The 20,704-nt window shown below is 48.7% G+C and overlaps 1 protein-coding gene across 1 annotated transcript in view; it reads right to left on the bottom strand.

Annotated features, from left to right (window-relative positions):
- LOC143997901 (NACHT, LRR and PYD domains-containing protein 6-like) overlaps positions 1 to 20,704 on the bottom strand; it is a 207,014-nt gene that overhangs the window by 105,031 nt on the left and 81,279 nt on the right. The window contains exon 8 of the mRNA XM_077493723.1: positions 4,053 to 4,217. Within this exon, the coding sequence (XP_077349849.1) occupies positions 4,053 to 4,217 (165 nt within the window). The remainder of the gene's footprint in view (positions 1 to 4,052; positions 4,218 to 20,704) is intronic.

The following is a 20,704-nucleotide window of genomic DNA, read 5'->3' as shown; positions in this document are numbered from 1 at the left end:
TGCTGTGTTCAATCTCATATGGTTCCACCCTGACGCGTTTCGTCTTACTGACATCATCTGACATCATCCCTCAGATGATGTCAGTAAGACGAAACGCGTCAGGGTGGAACCATATGAGATTGAACACAGCAGGAGTGACAGGAGTAAGAAGGGGAGAAGCGCTAAGCCGAGGAATATCAGCAGAGTGATCTGTCGCTGAAGGCGGTAGGACCATCGTTTAGCCTAGCTATCTCTACCTGACCCTAGCTGCCAATCTGCATACTGAATTTATGCTTGCTATCTTTTTACGTTTGTGAGTGCAATGTTTGTGGGTTTTTAAATTTAATAAAGCATTCATTGGTTTTACGGAATTACGCTATATGCACTTTTCTTTCTTCTAATTATACCTTCGACGGAGATTGAGTGGAGGAGTATATGAAGGAAGAAAGGAAGACGCCTGCATCTCTCGCCTATGAGGATTTCTTTATTAACTGCGAGAAACCAGCCAATGTCTGGTAAGAGTAATACCTAAGGGGGACTATCTCTTTACTGGCAACAATCTCGGGCAGTATTTTACATGTATGCACGTGTGGAGGTGCATGTCGGGCATTAGTGCAATATAAGACTATATATAATTTCCAATGAACTATGTTGAATAATTGTGAGATCGTCATCTCCGTTACCAAGCACTAATTTTCAGCTGGACATTGGTTTAAATGAACGCAATATCAAATATTGAGCTTGGAAATCATTTAACATCTTTTTTGGCTTGAATATTTTGAGGAGATTTTTAAACTATGTGAATGCTGATTATTGTTAATGTTTATATTTAGAATAATACGCGCTGTTTTTAACTCTTTCTTGATGGATTAACCCACCTTTTGTAGGAGTTGTACCATTTTTTTAGAGTTTTCTTCATACAATAGTGATAAGGTTGTATCAGCGTATAGAACCTAATTAAAACAGCTGCGAAATAGGAACATAATTCCACATCCTCCAGAAAACGCACACATACAGTTTTAGATGTGAGCGCTTGTTAATTTTTTTACATTTAGCTAGGCGGCGCGAAGTGTAGGAAAATTGTGGTATTTAGTTGTTACAAATCACTACCAGTATGTGTATACATGGTAAGAACAGGTAAGCAGACAGCATGAGTACTATACATAAGCCTTATTTATTATTATGACGGCAGTAATGGTTTCGTAAGGCGGAGCCAACAATTAGTCATCATCCCTATCCTGGGAAGGGTGGATATTGAGGTAAAGGGAGGAAGGGTGTGGGGACGGGGGGGGGGGAGAAAGGAAAAAAGGGGGGGGGAACAACCCATATGCATATAGTGTAATTAGCAAGTCATTCATGCAGTCCACAGTAACCAGATGCCATCAAACTTTTTGGGACATTTCCTATTTAAGCAAGTCATTTTATATAGCGGTAAGGCACTACTGACAGTGTTTTCCCAAATATCCAATGTTGGAGGAGAGGCAGAATCCCACCAAAGTAGAATGGCTTTCTTAGCATAGTACATAAGGTAAGAAACCAGGAGTTTCGTGTAGCGTGGCCTCTGATCGTCCTCCTGTATACCAAGTAGAGCCAGTTCTGGAGACCGTGCCAAAGACAACTGGAGGTGCTCGTTAATGGTTTCAAAAACAGCGCTACTCTGGGACAGCTCCAGAACATGTGGTAATAAGTGCCAATTTCAAGCTGACATCTGCCACACAGTGGATCACTCTGGGGGTACAGTCTGTGCAATCTCTGTGGAGTGTAATAAACCCTATGTAGGAACTTAGTTTGTATCAATTTATATCTAGAGGAAACAACCAGTCCCAAACTATCCTCAAAACACTCATTCCAGTCCTCTCTCTCCAACGTAGGAATATCTGTTTCCCACGCCTCCCAGAGCCTCTCCAGCCTGGGGGAATCCAAGCTAAGTAGCGACATATATAGGACTCCTAGGCTAGGAGCTCCTCTATGGGGTCCATGGTCATGGAGATAGGCCCCTGAAATTGGGCCCTGGCGGTGTGGCGTAGCTGCCAACAACAACTTAGTCGGGACTTCCTTGTATCCAAGTAATGACCCGGCCAGCATAATGTCTCTAAGGGCCTTGACACCATGTTTTGCTCAAACTTGAGGGTCCGGAATGGACCGGAAGTGTGGGAGATTAGGGTTACCCCATAACGGTTTAAAGGTTATGTTTAAGAAACCTCTTCCTAGCAACCCCCCCCATACACTGAGAGTTGTCCTGGTTGGATGCGGTAGGTCGGCGTAGGCCCCAGGACCCCAGTAGACCAGGTTCCCCAAATCACTAAGAGAGCCCAATATGGCCGCCTCCAGGCACACAGCAGCGTTGGTTCTTAAACGAACAAACCACCAGCGGACCGAGACCAACATGGCTGCCCAAGTAATATATCTGTAAACTAGGCAATGCCAAGCCCCTGCAGCACACAGGGAGACACAAGGCAGACCTTGCCAAGCGTGCAGTGGAACCCCCCAGATAAAAGGCCCCAATGCATCTGTCCAGGTCACGGTAGAAAGAACCTGGCAGCCACACCGGGGAATTTCTGAATAGGAAATTGAACTTGGGGAGAATACCATTTTTAGAAGGTTAATGCAGCCCAGCAGATTCAGCGGCAAAGTCCCACAGGAAGCGCATCTAGTCCTCAGTTGCACCAACAGGGGATGCATTTGAGGTCGTAAAATTTATTCGGGTCACGCTGTATTTGAACACACAGGTATTTAAAGCTATCGACCCAATGTAATGGGGTACGGGCGGCAGTAGCTTGTGCCAAGGGGTCTAGGGGAAATAGTACAGATTTGGACCAATCTGTCCCATCTGCAGAGCCGATCGTCTGGAGGGCTCCATTTATAATGGAAGTCTGAACAGATGAACAATTCTGTGCTGAACCCCCTCCCATCAGTGTAAATAGAACTCTGGAACTCAGGAAAAAAAGCCAACCCCCCATGGCCAACAGGGGACTCTAAGCCAGCAGGCAACTCAGCCTACAGCTCCTAGAGTTGCATTCAACTGGTGCATGGAATCCGCCGTCAGGTACTCATCTCCCAGATGGCAGTGACTCCAGCCAGAAGGCGGCATCCCGAGGATTGGTGAAAAAGGGCCTTTTGCCCGCATGGCAGCCTTGACCCCATCAAACGACCTGTGTTGCTTCTGTGTTTCAATGGTGTAAACCGGGAACAGGAGCAGCTTGTTGTTTTGACAGGAGATCTCCTTCACTGCCTATGCAGCCCTCAGAAGCTCATCACGGTCCCTGAAATTCAGCAGTCGCAGGATCAGCGTATGAGGAAGGAAACAGGCTGGACGCTGCTACGGTGGTACTCTGTGCGCTCTCTCCACTGTAAAGTATGGAGAGAGCTGGGCCACAGGCAACATGGAGCGCAGCAGGTCCTCCACGAAGGTAGCTGAATTCGGACCCTCTGCCACCTCAGCCAGCCCCACAATGTGCAGGTTATTTCACCTGCTCCTTTTCTTGGCATCCTCTGCGCGGTAGTCAAGGACCTTCACTTTAGTTTGCAAGGTAAGGAGTGCAATAGGGTGCTCCTCTGCCATGTCCTCCACGCGGCCCACCCGTTGTTCAGGGGGTCACAAGTCGGGCTCAGATCTTGTGAAGATTCCGTCTGATCAGTCCTGTATCCATCTGCACAGCCTCCAGCTTCCCCGTCAGGGCCGTCTGGCAGGCCAATATCACCATCATGACCTTTGGGTATACCAGGGAGCGAAGGAGATGTCGTCTCCACAGGTGTCGTCTGGGTAGCCATATTGGATCTCATTTCCGGGCTTCCCGCTCCACACAGTGTACGGCTGTCTGGCTCAGTTATACACTGGGGAAATCGGAGTCTCTTAAAAACCTTTCAATTTACCAGACAACTTGGAAGGCATAGAGGGACACTCCCTGGGTTAAGTAGTCCAGGCAGGAGAATAATTACGGGTGATACTCTAGCAGAGCTCCAGGAAGCACGTCTGCTCACCCCGCCATCTTGGACACACCCCAAAGCGCTGCACTTATTGATCACACTATAAAAACCAGTGTTAATGTGAAAGTACTTCAATAAATACTGACCTGATCTCCTTTAAGATGGTTGATGTCAGTATAAGGTCCTGTAAGTGTTCAGCACTGGCATCAGTAAGGTGATTACTACGCAGGTCCAGGGCTGTCAGTGTTCTATTATTACTCAGTGACACGAGGCATGGCGCGCATTCGTCAGTCAGACTCACATTTCGTAGTCTATGGAGACAAATAAAAATGGTTAGCACTTAATTTCTATATTTGTACCTTTATAAGAACAACACAGAACCACACTTCACAGCGTGTGCAAGCAGAGCCATGTCAAGGCAGAGGCAAGGGAGGCACCAGCCTTGGGTGCTGTGCTGAAGAGTCTGGAGCCTCCTATTCATAGTTTCATAGTTAGTAAGGTTGAATAAAGACACCAGTCCATCCAGTTCAGCCTGTGTGAGTGTCTACAATTGTCCCTATCCCTGTACATTGCACACTCACATTGGTCCCTACCCTCAAGGAGCCCACAATCCAAGGTCCCCATTCATATACTAAGGCCAATTTTTAGACAGAAGCCAATTAACCTACCTGCATGTCTTTGGATTGTGGGAAGAAACCGGAGTACCTGGAGGAAACCCACACAGGCACAGGGAGAACATGCAAACTCCAGGCAGGTAGTGTCGTGGTTGGAATTTGAACCAGCGACCCTTCTTACTGCTAGGTGAGAGTGCTAACCACTACACCACTGTGCCGCCCATCTTCATTTGCATCATTTGGCAGTGTCCTACACTGTGCATGACTGAGCTGTCAAACTGACTGGCTTATATGGAACTCTACGCACCTTTTTACAAAAAGGGGGCTTGCAGATACTGACCCCCATGTGAATGAGTATGGGGTTCATAGTCCTTTAATCATTCACAATCATTATGTAACCTAAAAATAAAAAAAAATAAAAATCCCCCAAAAAGTCCCTTGTAAATCCCCCATCAATCACGATGCCCGCCGATTCACTGAATGGGATAAGGCACACGACTAATCCCAGCACTAGTCATAGCAGAATGACAGCTCCTCCCAATGGGGACACAGACGGCAAAAAAAATAACAGAGGGTCTAACCCTTCCTCCACTGTAAAAAAAAAAAAAAAAGGAAAAAGAAAAGATGCAATTTAAAGTGGAGGTCCAACCTACAGTGGACCTTCCGCTCATTGGAATCCTCCCCCCCTCCGGCGCCACAATTGGCACCTTTCAGGGGGGAGGGGGGGTGCAGGTACCTGTACAGTACAGGTATCTGCACCCACTTCCGGGATAGCTATCTGCGGAAAGGGGCGTAGATTACGCCCCTTTCCGAAATTCCCCCGCTGCCTGCTGGGAAAACACACAGATCCCAGAGACAGCGGTGACCATCCTTATTGCGCAGCGCGACTCGCGCATGCGCAGTAGGGAACCGGGAAATGAAGCCGAAAGGCTCCACTTCCTGATTCCCATAACCAAGATGGCGGCGGCAGCACCCGAGAGACGATCGAGAGATCGGCTTCGGGTGCCGACATCGCGGGCGCGCTGGACAGGTAAGTGCCACTATTTTAAAAGTCAGCAGCTGCAGTATTTGTAGCTGCTGGCTTTTAAAAAAAACAAAAAAAAAAAAACGCGGAGTCCCGCTTTAACTACATCACAGCACCTCCCCTCATTCCATTTAGATGTTTTTGGACAAAAATGTGACCCTATGTCCAGTGGATGAATGTGCAGTTGTGCAAATTGTGCAAATTAATTGTGCAAATTATCTCTCAACTACATGGGGTGGGGGAGCTGGGATGAGCGGGTGATCTTTGCCTTGGATTCCAGAGGACCTTGTACACTCTAATGCCACGTACACACGATCGAACATTCCAACAACAAATGACGGATGTTGGCTCAAACTTGTCTTGCGCACACACAGTAATGCCGGCCATACACGGTTCGAATTTCGAAAGAATTTTCGTTCGAAAATCGTATCTAAGAATTTTCATATGAATTTCGCACCATTAGTGGGGGCTGCAGCAACAGCCGATTTTTGTGCGGAAATAAAATTTGAGGAATCGGACATGTTGGAAATTTTTTGAAAAACGGACGATTTTCTAATCAATGATGGGAGAATTGTGCGAGAAATGTAATAAGAAAAGAAAATGTACGGAGATAAAAGAAAATTTACGGAGAGAAAAGAAGATTCCCGGCCAAGAAAATTCTTTTCTGTAGGAACATGAGGTGAAATTGAAGGCTTGGTCGGCCGAATTTCGAAAATCAATGGTGGCATCATCCGATCACAAAAAAAAACGAATTTTCTGATTTTGAAAAGAAAATTTGTTCGAAATTCGACCGTGTATGGCCTGCATTACACAAATGTTGTCGGAAAATCTGAACGTCAAGAACGTGGTGACGTACAACGCGTATGACGAGCCAAGAAAAATGAAGTTCAATAGCCAGTGCGGTTATTCTGCTTGATTCAGAGCATGCGTGGAGTTTTGCGCATCGGACTTGGATACAGTTTATTTTCGGAAAATTTTAGAACCTGCTCTCAAACATTTGTTCTCAAATATATTATAAATAAAATGCAGCGCTAAACAAACAACCTAAAAAAAAAAAAAACATAAGTTGTAATATACGGTGACAACTGAAAAAATTCAGATGGAAAGACAAAATAATTAGTCAACACCAGTGTGTGCGCCACATAGTGAATCCAAGTGTATAGTTACATAATATAGTCCATTGATTGAAAGAAAAAATCCCAGATATTCAAACCTGTGATAAACTGAAAACCATTAAAGCATAAACAAATGTGATCACATAGAATGTGTTAGCCCACGTACACACGGTCGGAGATTTTGCCAACCAAATCCGTCGGATTTTGCCCGTCGGATTTAGTCCGACGGATTGTGTCCGAAACTGTTGCATACACACGGTCGGGCCAAGTTGGCGAAAAATCCGATCTTTCAGAACGTGATGACGTAATTTCGTTACGATGGGACTACATTCAGGCTAGTAGCCAATAGCTTTGATGTAGGAATTTGATCTGAGAATGCGTGGCACTTGGTCCGATCAAAATCCTCTACACATGATCGGATTAGGTCTGTCCGGCTCAGTTGGTTGGGAAATATTTCCAACATGTTGGAAAATTTGGGTCGGACGGAGATTCGGACGGAATCAGTCCGATGCATACCACACACAGTCGGATTATCTGACTACGCGCTCCGATAGGACACATTCCGACGGATTCTCCGACCGTGTGTACAAGGGCTTAGTAAAACAAAGTCAATAAAACATATAGACGTGAACTGTCTCCACGGAAAAATGGTTGAGTCCTATCTGAACAGATGGAAACTGCTGCCTCCCCATCAAAGTAGATCAAAAAGGTCGCCATATAGGATTGTTGCTATACCAAAAGAGCTGTGTCCATCCACATATCGTAGATAACAATCCTTAAGTAATAGTGAATAGATGAGGTACGCTTACCGCAGCCGATGGACACACGCACTATACAGTGGTGGGTCAAACGAGCGTTCGGATTGATTAATCCAGCAGATCTTTGTGCAGGAATGCTGACACCACGGAAGTTTACACTGGCCACAACATCAGGGGAGGTCAGTGGATATCTGGCACTCCAATTGGTCCGGGAAATAACCATAAAGCCCCATACACACTATCAGTTTTTCTGCTGAGTTTTTCCTTCAGATTTACCAAAACCATATAATATGAGGTCAAACCTTAGGATTTTCAATTTGTATGCAATCAGGCCGGCCCTTCTACTACATGGTTTTGGTAAACCAGAAGGAAAAACTCAGCAGAAAAACTGATAGTGTGTATGGGGCTTAAGAGCCGGTTCACACTGCAGGCGATGCGAGGCGACACGACTCGCCTCGCCTCGCTCTCGCAAGTCGCCCCCGTTCTGTACAATGGAACCGTTCTGAGAGGAGCGACTCGAGTCGCTCAGACTCAGAAAAAAGGTTCCTGTACTACTTCTGGGCGACCTCGGGGCGACTTGCATTGACTTCTATACAGAAGTCATCTGCAAGTTGCCGCTGAGGTCGCGGCAGGTCGCGGCGAGGCAAGTCGGTGTCGCCTCGCATCGCCTGCAGTGTGAACCGGCCCTTAGGCAGATCCAACTCTGAACGGCTGTATGTATGAAACTCAGTAATATCCAAATATGGTTTGAATCATAAAGGAAAAAAAAAGGCTTCCACATCATGCATGAATCAGGACACAAGCACGGAACTTTAAAACAAAAAATAAAAAATGCACAATTAACCATCCGGTAAGTGCATACAGAAATAGGATTTTTGTACTCACCGTGAAATCCTTTTCTCTGTAATTCACCGACCGACACAGCTCCTCTCTAACAAAATGGGTTGTCAGCCGTATCACTGGAGATTACTAGGCAAGTTGTAATACAACACTTCAGAACTTTTAGCTCCGCCCAGGGGGCGGTCCCTAGGCTGCAACTCCCACAGCCTGCCCAAGCAGTACAATGTAAAGAGAAAAAGGAGGGGTGGGTGCTGTGTCGGTCGGTGAATTACAGAGAAAAGGATTTTACGGTGAGTACAAAAAATCCTATTTTCTCTTATATTCACCGACCGACACAGCTTCCCTCTGTAACAAAATGGGATGTCCCCAAGGAGTGCCAAACGAGGGGTGGGAAAACAGCATAAAACGTCATCCACCATGGTAAGTGGGAACTAGTGAAACTAAACCCACAAAAAACAACAGTGTGTAGAACACCACCACCATATAACCAGGTATCCTCAACAGGAGTGATCCCCAAGACCGCAACAAATTGCGGAAGTAATGCAACAGTGCATAACATAACAGTACTGCGTTTTTATCGAAAAACCAGGAAAAAATAAAGATTGCATATTTAATTGCACAGCCACCTGCAAAACTTTGCGGCCAAAACAGGCATCCGACGATGCACTGACATCTACCTTGTAGAACTTGGCAAACATATGGACAGACGACCAGGTCGCCACCTTACACACCTGAACGACCGACGCTTGATGTTGAAAGGCCCAAGACGTTCCGATTGCCCTCGTAGAGTGGGCCGTGACCGGAAAGGGGGGCACCTGCCCCTTCAAGGCATAGGCTTGGACTACAATCTGTCTGATCCACCTGGAAATGGTGGCCAACGAGACCGCCATGCCCTTCTTTGGACCAGCCATCGAAACAAATAGTGAGTCTGACTTCCGAAAGGGAGCCGTAGCCACCAAATACACCTTCAGGGCCCTAACCACGTCCAGAGCGTGAAGGGCCACCTCCTTAGGGTGCTTTGGCTTAGGACACAGCGATAGGAATACAATGTCCTCATTGATATGAAAAGCCAAGACCACTTTCGGTAGTGTTTGCGGACGCAACACCGCCTTATCCCTGTGGATGACCAGATAGGGCGACTTGCCAGACAAGGCCGCCAATTCCGAAACCCTCCTGGCAGATGTGATGGCTACTAGAAAGACCACTTTCTGGGAAAGAGTCAACAGGGGAATCTCCCTGATATTTTCAAAGGCGGCTTTTGAAGCGCCGACAACACCAGGTTCAAATCCCATGGGGGCAACGGTGGGACTACATGTTGTACCCCCTGAACGAAGGTACCCACTAAGGAGTGCGATGCCAGAAGTCGTTGAATAGAGACAGCCAAGGCTGAGATTTGCCCCTTGAGGTTGCTCAATGCCAATCTCTGGTCTACTCCTTGCTGGAGAAACAGCAGGATCCTTGCTATGGAAAAAGGAACACGGATGCCATCCTTTCTCCTCACACATGGAAATGTAGGCCTTCCAGGTATGATGGTATATCTTCCGAGAAGAAAATTTCCGCTCCCTCAACATAGTTGAGGGCACAGAAGGATGTCTAAGGACGCCAGGGAGTCCCCTTGATGGAGTGCAGCGACTACTGAGCGAACTGATTCCATTCTGAACCTCTGCACTTTTACAAAGTGATTGAGGGCTTTTAAGTCCAAGATCGGACGTACCCCTTCCTTCTTGGGAACCACAAACAGATTTGAGTAGAATCCCTGGAAGCGTTCCAATTATGGAACTGGTACAATCACCCCGCGATTCAGCAAGTCCCTTACCGCCCCAACGGGGCCTCCCAGCGAACCGGGGATACGGGTATGCTGGAGGGGAAGAATCGGTTTGGCGGTTGTAGCCTGTGGAAATCAGATTGCAGACCCATTGGTCGGACAACCGGGAGGACCACCAGGCTGCAAACTCCAAAAGGCAAACCCCCCATCCGAGACATGGGTGGGGGCAAACCTTCATGTGGTAGCACTTTTATTCGCAGGCTTGTTAGGCTTGCGGTCCCAGGGACGTTTCTGACCACCTGCGGGCGTCCTGTCGGGCTGGGGACATTTTGTCAAAGCTCCGGGCGGACGAAAAAGCCCTTTGTGAGCGGAAAAAGGGGGCCCTTGCCTACGGCGTGGCTGCTTAGCTTTCCTGGCCTGTGGGAGTAGGGTACTCTTACCACCAGTGGCATTTTTAATAATGTCATCTAACAAGACTCCAATGAGCCAGTTGCCAAGGAAAGGAAGATCCGTCAGGGCTTTTTTGGATGCCTGGCAGCATTTGATCAGCATTTTAGCCAAATTAGGCGCCTCAGCACCACAGCTGTCACTGAAGCCCTGGATAACAGAGGGAGAGTATCCAGGGCCGCGTCATAGACGTACTTAAGGCCTTGCACTAGTTGGTCTGCTAGTTCCACGCAGACAGGGGAGGCCTGTTGCTCTCCCAATTCGCGGTGCAAATTTTTGCCCACTCAAGTGTCTGCGACATGCGGATGCCAGTACTGGTCGCACGGCTGACCCCACAACCATAAACAAGGAATGAGCCACCGCCTCGGCCTTCCTGTCCGTGGGGTCCTTGAATGCAGGAGTCTCCTCAACCGTGGGGATCGTGGTTACTTTATTTAACCTGGATACCGGAGGAGCTGACCACTTCTTGAGAAGGCTTTCCTCAAAGGGGTAACGCACCGCCATGTATTTGGGGACCGCAAAGGCCCCTTGTAAATGAACTTGTCAAAGTAAGGTGTTCCCGTATCTGACTTAGGTGAGCGCGCTGGCTTGCGGGACCCAAAGGGGACCGGTACATCAGCAGAGGGATCCGCTGGGTCCTAAATCTTCAGGGTATCACGCACAGCTGTGATAAGTGCTCCAACTAGCGCTTTGTCGCACCTGGACCTGGACGGGGACTCATCCTCATTGTCCGAACGGTCCTGGTGAGCGTCATCTGACAAGACAGAGCAGGGGTGAATGTCTTCAGCAGGGCCCGAGTCTGCGTCAGAGCTCTCCCCAGAGGATGGGGGGGGGGGGGGGGCCGCTTTTTAGCACCTTTCCTCCCACGTACCACCTCTATCTTGGCAACAAACTAATTGAGGGCCGCCGTAAGGGTGTCCATAGGGACTGCGCAGTCCGCAGGTGACCCGGTTGCAATTGCCTGGATTTCGGGGGAAGAAACACCAGCTTCTGAAACCATGCTGACCCTACCCTGTCTGCCACCCAAAGGGGACTTAGGACAGTGACAGTCCCACCCTCCTGCTGCCACTAACTGAGGGGTTCTAACCCACTGGACTCACCACCCTGAGCCTTTCCACGCTGTATTACAGCAGTGCCTGGAGATCCCCAGTGCTCCCAGATGCAGAGGTATCAAGGCTGTGTCTGTGGCAGGCCGTCAGCACGATCGATGAGCGATCTAACAGCATGTTTCCAGATACATAGGAAAAACCTCCCAACCTCTGATGACCAAACAGGAAGCTGAGGGCACAGGGGCTGCTGCTAGAGCAAAAAACACGGTCCGGCTACAAGAAAATGTCAGTGTTCTAATAGAGAATCACTGGGAAAATGGCCGCTTGAAGCCCAGCAGCATGCCTGACCCTTACCCACACTTAAGATGGCCACCGGACAGCGCCATGCAAGGCCTTGTCATGAAAAGGTCCACCCGTTGGTGGCGTTGTTGGTCTCTTGGATTGCAGTACCAGTGTCCACCAGCGGGTGTCTTCTAACACCCAGGGCCTGTAATAAGAGGACCTACCTCCTGGTGGCACTGTTGGATCCTTGGGCTGTAGTACCGGTGCCCACCAGCGGGTGTACTCCGGCAGTGTGGAGCAGACAGCACCTTCTGCGCTCAGCTGTTACGTGAGGTTAAGCATTGGTAGTCTTATAAATACCCGGCAAGCCCTCACATGCTTGCCTTGGTATCGCTCTCTCCATGTGCCCTGACCTTGTTGCCTGAACTTGGAACTTGAGCCTGTATCTATCTGACCCCTCCTGATCCTGAGCCCATCCTGGACCTGTCCCTCTTGTCTCCTGTTACCTAAGATCCCTGCTCTGCAGCCCATCCATCCGTCCTCTCCCTCTCCTGCTGGTTCCCCTTCCTTACCTCGGCCTGGCTTTTGTTGACGACTCTGGTAGTTCCCATTTATTGTATATATTACTTGTTGTTTGTGGTTGGTAGTGCAGTTTGTTTTCACTTTCTTGTCATTTATAATAAACACTTTTGTTATTTTACCTACATGCGTTTTGGGTTTCCTCTGTGCAGTCCACACAGTCTGGTCTAATAATTCCCTGACAGGCCTAGAAAAAACATGAGGCAGACACAGAGCAACCTCACAGGCATCCATCGGGACTAAGCTCAGGACCCAGGCACCCCAGCACAGCTAAAACCCCCAGGTGAGAGCCCAGGGAAGGAGGGGAGTTAGGGACAGGGGAGAGAAGAGAGGGGGTGAGGGGGCTCCCGAATCAACCTCCCAGGGAATGCCCAGCTGCTCCACCAGTCCTGAAGCTGGGAGACATTCCATGGTAGTCAACTCCTGATCAGTACAGGGAAGACTACTGGCCCGGCATACTGTGATGCAGACATCAGTAGTCCGGTCATATGTATGCCCCGGAGCATAAATCTCCCCGATCACCTCTGGAGCTGAGGTATGTCGTGGCCTGCCGAGCCGTAGCTGCGACCTGCACACGCACAATGGCCGGACTGGGGAGACTACAAGGATAAGTGAACCAGCCTGTCACCCAGCCGGCAGTTGATAGAAGATCACAGGGTCATTCATTTTGCGCAAAAAAAAAAAGTTTCTGCATCAAAAAACATGGACCATAGGGCCCGCAGGGTTCCTAGGTGTATCTCCGTCACTAGGCAAAATAAAACTAGGGCAGGCTGTGGGGGTTGTAGCCTAGGGACAGCCCCCTGGGCGGAACTAAAAGTTCTGAAGTGTTGTATTACAACTTTGCCTAGTAATCTCCAGTGATAGGGCTGACAACCCATTTTGTTACAGAGAGGAGCTGTGTCGGTCGGTGAACATAAGAGAAAGTCAAAGCGTGGTAACAAGAAAAGATTCCAGTAAGTTACAAACCCGACATGTTTCAGATGCCCCAGTAGAAGGACTTTAGTCCGAAACATGTCGGGTTTGTAACTCACTCGAATCTTTTCTTTAACATATTTCTTTAACATATTTTTATTAACATGCAATAGAACGGATACACAGTACAGAATACATGTTGGTGTGCAGTATTTTGAACAGGTTAATGGCAGTATAACAAGTGCGATACAACAGTAACGGGTGTCAGAACCCGAACAGCATAACAAGGTGACAACAAAAGGATTCAGCTTAGGGCAAGTGCACATCATATATTAGGTAGAGAAGGCCTTAGGCATGGGGTTGCATAGAGAAGGGTATCGGTGCCTTCCCCAGAGGGAAGTTTAGTCCCGAGTAGGGATCCTGGTACTGCGTAGTGAATGGTTTTAAGCGAAGGTGGGTGAGGAGGAGAGAAAAGAAGAAGTGAGTAAGGAAAGAAAGGAGTAGGAGGGGTAGGGAAAGGGAGAGATTATACTGGGGAAAAGGGGAAAGTCGGTAAGCCCGTACGGGTCCGAGGGCCTAGGACCAGTAGTGGTTTAGGTGATAGCGGATTGTCTGTTTCAATATTCCAATGAGGCTAAGTCTAGGTCAAGGGGCATGAAGTGGTCTACCCACGGCTGCCAGATTCTATTATGTTGGGGGAGGCGGTCAAGGATTTTGGCTTCGATCCTGCAGTGAATCATGGCCTGCGTTACCCTGCTCCTGACTGCGGGCAAAGGCAGGGACGTTGTCTTCCAGGCCTGTGCAATGGTTTGTTTGGCCGTCGTTGTGAGTTGGAGGAAGAGCTTCAGTTGGTTGTGAGTACAGTGTTCGGGTGTCATGTTGAGTAAAGCAAGAGTAGGGTCCGGTTGTAGTGTGAGCTTTAGTAGTGTCGATGCCATTTGGAACACCGCGGCCCAGAATTGCTGAGCTATCGGGCATGTCCACCAAACATGTAGGTGGGTGCCCACCTCGGTACAGCCCCTAACTCGAATCTTTTCTTGTTACCACGCTTTGACTTTTGTATGCACTTACCGGATGGTTAATTGTGCATTTTTTTATTCTTTGTTTTAACCTTTTTTTTAAATTAAAGTTCCATGCTTGTGTCCTGATTCATGCATGATGTGGAAGCCTTTTTTTCCCTTTTTTATGATTCAAACAACCACATTTGGATATTACGGAGTTTCATACATACAGTCGTTCAGAGTTGGATCTGCCTTATGGTTATTTCCCGGACTGATTGGAGTGCCAGATATCCACCGACCTCCCCTGATGTTGTGGCCAGTGTAAACTTCCGTGGTGTCAGCATTCCTGCACAAAAATCTGCTGGATTAATCAATCCGAACGCTTGTTTGACCCACCACTGTATAATGCGTGTGTCCATCGGCTGCGGTAAGCGTACCTCATCTAATCACTATTACTTAACCACTTCAATACAGGGCACTTAAACACCTTCCTGCCCAGACCAATTTTGAGCTTTCAGCGCTGTCGCATTTTGAATGACAATTGCGCGGTCGTGCTACACTGTACCCAAATGAAATTTTTATCATTTTTTTCCCACAAATAGAGCTTTCTTTTGGTGGTATTTGATCACCTCTGCGGTTTTTATTTTTTGTGCTACAAATAAAAAAATACAGAAAATTTTGAAAAAAAAAATTTTTTTTTTTGTTTCAGTTTCAAAACTTTGTAAATAAGTATGTTTTCTCCTTCACTGATGGGCACTGATGGGGCTACACTGATGGGCACTGATAAGGCGGCACTGATGGGCACCAATGAAGTGGCACTGATGAGGTGGCATTGATGGACACTGATAGGCGACACTGATGGGCGACACGGATGGGCGACACGGATGGGCGACACGGATGGACACTGATAGATGGCACAAATTGGCACTGATAGCTGGCACGTATTGGCATGGATGGGCGGCACAGATGGGCATGGGTAGGCGGCACAGATGGGCATGGGTAGGTGGCACAGATGGGCATGGGTAGGCGGCACTGATAGGCGGCACAGGTGGGCACTGATAGGCGGCACAGGTGGGCACTCATTAGCGGCACAGGTGGGCACTCATTAGCGGCACAGGTGGGCACTCATTAGCGGCACAGGTGGGCACTCATTAGCGGCACAGGTGTTATACTGTACTAATGGATGCCAATCAGTGCCAAACAATAATGCATGCCAATCAGTGATGCCCATTGTGGGCACTGATTGCCATCCATTATGGGCACTGATTGGCATCCATTGTGCCTGACTGGCATCCCTGGTGGTCTAGGGAGGATTACCTCTGCTGGGCATCCCTGGTGGTCTGGTGGCGTCCCTGGTGGTCCAGTGTGGGCATCCTCGGGGGGGCTGTGCTGATAATCGATCAGCAGAGACCCCCCCGTCAGAGGAGCAGCTGATCGGCTCTCCTCTACTCGCGTCTGACAGACGCGAGTGAGGAAAAGCCGATCACCGGCTCTTCCCATTTACACTGTGATCAGCCGTGATTGGACACGGCTGATCACGTGGTAAAGAGTCTCCATCGGAGACTCTTTACCGAGATCGTAGTTGCCGGGTGTCAGACTGACACCCTGCAACAACGATCGCCGCGATGCGCGCCCCCGGGGGGGCGCAGCGGCTCATAATCCTGATCACGTCATATGATGTCCGGTTAGGATTATGAAACCACTTTGCCGCCGTCTATTTGTAATAGGGCGGGCGGCAAGTGGTTAAGGATTGTTATCTACGATATGTGGATGGACACAGCTCTTTTGGTATAGCAACAGGGGCGTAACTATAGGGGGTGCAGCAGTTGCGACCGCAACTGGGCCCTGTGATGCAGGGGGCCCATGCAGCCCCCTCTACATATGGCCGGCAGCAGCATAGGCAGCTAGGGGTACCAGTGTACCATGCACACGGGTGGCTGGAGGTGGAGGGTGACTAGCAGAGCTCCATGCTCGACTATCGCACTGGCTGCTCTTTAGTTGTGCATTCCCCGCATGACCTGTGCCCTCGGCCGGCTCCTCAGAGTACCCCTCTCCTGCTCCATGCATTGCCGCTCAGTCCGATGTCTGTTCTCCCCAGCCAGAGTCCCGCCCCTCCCCCCTGAGTACGGCCCACACTGCACTGCATACTTCTCCCGGGTAAACAAACTTTAAGCACACAGATGCAGTGCAGCCCTATGAGAGCCCCCGGAGGACACTGCAGGCTTGTCTGCCAGCCCCCCTCCTCTCCCGTCATACACAGATGATGAAAGGTCTTTCTGGGAGATATGCTGATCGCCCATCCAGCACACTGGATGGAGCCCAGGCCAACATGGATGAGTGCATGGCCTACAGCTTGGTCATGGTGAGTGAGAGGACCCCATCCCCCACACACACCATTACATACCCCCTCCATCTCCCCCTGGGGACAGGGACCCCTTCTCACGTGGGGACAGGGACCCCCACCTCCCCTGGGGACAGGGACCCCTTCTCACCTGGGGACAGTAACTTCATCTGCCCTGGAGAAAAGGACCTTATCTCTTCTGGGGACGGGGACCCCATCCTGCCTAGGGACAGTCCCCCAATGGTGCACCTAAAAATAAAAATAATAAAAAAAAATGACTGATACCAGTGGTGAAACTACAGGGCTCACAAAGGTCATACCTGTGACCACGCCCTGGAGTTCCACCGCCGGACTCGGAGGGAAGGGCCCTGGCTGGTGTTCAGGGGGGCCCTTCATGGTTTCTTGCATCGGGCCCTGAAGGTTCTAGTTACGCCACTGTATAGCAACAATCCTATATGGCAACCTTTTTCATCTACTTTGATGGGGAGGCAGCAGTTTCCATCTGTTCAGATAGGACTCAACCATTTTTCCGTGGAGACAGTTCACGTCTATATGTTTTATTGACTTTTTTTTGAGTTTTTCTAACACATTCTATGTGATCACATTTGTTTATACTTTAATGGTTTTCAGTTTATCACAGGTTTGAATATCTGGGATATTTTTCTTTCACTCAATGGACTATATTATGTAACTATACACTTGAATTCACTATGTGGTGCACACACTGGTGATGACAAATTATTTTGTCTTTCCGTCTGAATTTTTTCAGGAGTTGTCACCGTATATTACTACTTACGTTTTTTTTTTTTTAGGTTGTTTGTTTAGCGTTGCATTTTATTTATAATACGTTTCCATGCAACTATACTAGGTTGGCAATGCTAGCTGCTGATTTAACACTTTTTTCACATTGTTAATAGTAGTGCAACTTTTTTTCACTTTTCATTTGTTGTCAAATGTCCGATGGAGCATACACACAGATAGACTTTCCGACAAACAAGCTCACATCGAACATTTGTTGTTGGAATGTCCAAGCGTGTGTACGCGGCATTACTGTACAAATGTGTTTTGTGTCTGTTTCTTTTTTAACCAACTCCATAAACCCTAAGCCCCCGTACACACGGTCGGAGATTTCCACAACCAAATCCGTTGGATTTTGCCCGTCGGATCTTGTCCGAAACTGTTGCATACACACGGTCGGACTAAGTTGGCGAAAAATCCGATCATTCAGAAAGTGATGACGTAATTTTGTTACGATGGGACTACATTCAGGCTAGTAACCAATAGCTTTGATGTAGGAATTTGATCTGAGCATGCGTGGCACTTGGTCCGATCGGAATTCTCTACACATGATCGGAGTATGTCCGACCGGCCCAGTTGGTCGGGAAATATTTCCAACATGTTGGAAAATTGGGTCCGACAGAATCAATCCGATGCAGACCACACACAGTCGGATTATCTGACGACACGGTCCGATAGGACACATTCCGACGGATTCTCCGACCGTGTGTACAAGGGCTAAGCCCCCCTTCACTTTCCCACCACTGCAGTTGAAACCGACGCAGAGGTTTACGGTCATAATGCAAGAAAATGTTGAGCAGTGATGAAAATATCTGTTCAACCTTCTTCTGGGACCTGATCTCTCAGAAAAGAAGAGATATTCTCCTTAGTCAGTTTTGTTACATAGTTACATTGTAGGTGAGGCTTAAAAAAGACACAAATCCAACCTATGTGTGTGATTATATGTCAGTATTACATTGTATATCTCTGTATGTTGTGGTCATTCAAGTGCTTATCTAATAGTTTTTTTTTAAACCATCGGTGCCCCCCCGCTGAGACCACCGCCTATGGAAGGGAATTCCACATCCTTGCCGCTCTTACAGTAAAGAACCCTCTATGTAGTTTAAGGTTAAACCTCTTTTCTTCTAATTTTAATGAGTGGCCACGAGTCTTGTTAAACTCCCTTCTGCGAAAAAGTTTTATACCTATTGTGAGGTCACCATTACGGTATTTGTATACTGAATATTGCTGTCATTTGGCTACATTGACCAATCACTGGTCGTCATTTCCTGCATTATGACACAACACAGTTGCCCAAGCTGTGTAGTGTACATTCTTACTGTGCAGCCTTATAACTACTGGCAGAGATGGGGGGAGATTGACTGGGAGCAAAAAAGTGCAGCAAGGATTGGGGATTGGTAGCAGGGCCACCATGGGGGGGGGGGGGTACAGGCAACACACTTGTAAGGGGCCTGAGCGTCCTAAGGGGCCCACATACAGCAGCTTAATGAAACTGTTAAACTTAGCACAGCAGGCATCCGATGGCCGTGCGGCGCCCGCAATAGAGAATAACACGTACACAAGAAGCTTCCGTCTGTCTCCTCCTCTCAGTGTTCCTCCCGCCCTGAAGGGGATCCTGCAGGCGCTCTGCTTCCTTCACTGTTGAGGCGGAGCCTGCTGCTAGGTATTGTAATTAGGCGGGAGGGGTGGGACTCGGGGAGGGGGAGTGGTCAGTCTTGTCAGTGGACACAGCCCTCTCAGACAGAGAGCAGCATGGAGGGTAAGCCACCAGTGTGCAGTGGTGTTCTGCTGTGCTGTAGATTGGAGTGGATCAGTGAAAATGGATGAGGATGATTTGGGGTGGGGATGAGAGTTACATTGTGGAGAGGCTCTTCACAATGCAACTCTCATCCCAGCCCAAAATCATCCTCATCCATTTTATACAATGTAACTCTCAGTGGCGGCCCGTCCATTAGGTGCCCGCCCCCCCCCCTCCCCACATCCATGCCTCTGACCCCCTAATCTACATGCTGGGTGCCAGACGCATGGATTCCAAAGGGGGATTTTGAAGCACGCGATTAGAGCCAGAGCTTCTAATAGACTTCAAAACAGGGTGGGCTCGAGGCGCTGAGCACTGCGTCTGAAGCCCATCCAGGTGTGGGACAATAGTGAATGAATATTCGCTATTGTAACACTTATTCTCCTCCCAGCCAATCAGGAAGTGGATGGTGAGACCCATTTCCCGATTGGCCAAAAGGATAAGCGATCCCATTGGCCGAGGAGGGAGGAGAAGCACAGCGTAGGAAAGAGAGACTAACCCACCAGCCACCAAGTCCGATCCTAGGGCCCCTCCATGCAGAGTGCTGTCAGCTCCTCCTGTGGCTGCGGAAGAGAGGAGTACACGCTGAATTTCCCTGTGACACCTTGGACACCTCATCGATCCCCACATGCCACGACCTCATCTGGCATTCCTGGGCATGGAGCCTGCACAGAGCTCCCTATTAACTTCAACACAGAGCAGGAGAGCCGGGGGGGGGGGGGGTGGGGTGGTGACTGAAGCAATAGGGGGTGGGGTGGGGGGTTCAGGTCCATCTCCCACCCCCCCACAATAGAGCACCAGTCGCCACTGAACTCCATTATCCTCATCCCCACCCAGAATAATCCATCCCTCTCCACACTGTATCCCCGTCCCCGCCCTGAATCATCCATCCATCTCCTGGAGAGGAATATGGATAATTCAGGGTGGATATGGGGATACATTGAGATAAGGGTGTTAAAATAAAAATGGTTGCACCGAAGGACCCGGTGGGACAGCCAGTGGGTGGATTTGGTGGGATGGCCAGTGGGCAGGCCCTGGGAAATATTGGAATGGGGGGCCCAGGCCTAAAGCAGTGTAAGGGGCCCCAAAATTTCTGATGGCTGCCCTGATTGCTAGGGTTTAAAAGTTACGTTTTAAAAAAAATTTTTTTGAAAAGGTGAACAGAAAGCTGATCGTCAGCTTTACTTTCACCATAACTAGTATGTTTGGGACAAGCTGGCCCAAAAAAACCAACAGGAACTTGTGACAGTGCATGCTGGGTCAGTGCTGTCACCACCTATTGACGTTGCCAGGTGGTCCCGCCCTTACCTATACAAGAACTGTCAAATGGCAATCCAGCCATTCGTCAGTTTGCCTTCACGGCGTGCGGAGCAATTTTTTTTTCTTTTTCAGGTCAGCAGTGGCGGCGGGCAGCGTGATTGACGTTGGGAAAACCCATTACTGTATCCAATCTTATAGACAGACAGTTGTGCTCA

Source organism: Lithobates pipiens, unplaced genomic scaffold (genome assembly GCF_037356315.1).
Source record: "Lithobates pipiens isolate NorthernLeopardFrog02 unplaced genomic scaffold, aLitPip1_a1.2 Scaffold_19, whole genome shotgun sequence".
In the NCBI taxonomy this organism is placed as follows: Eukaryota; Metazoa; Chordata; class Amphibia; order Anura; family Ranidae; genus Lithobates; species Lithobates pipiens.
Note: the sequence above shows the minus strand (reverse complement) of the source record. Positions and strands in the feature narration are given on the sequence as shown.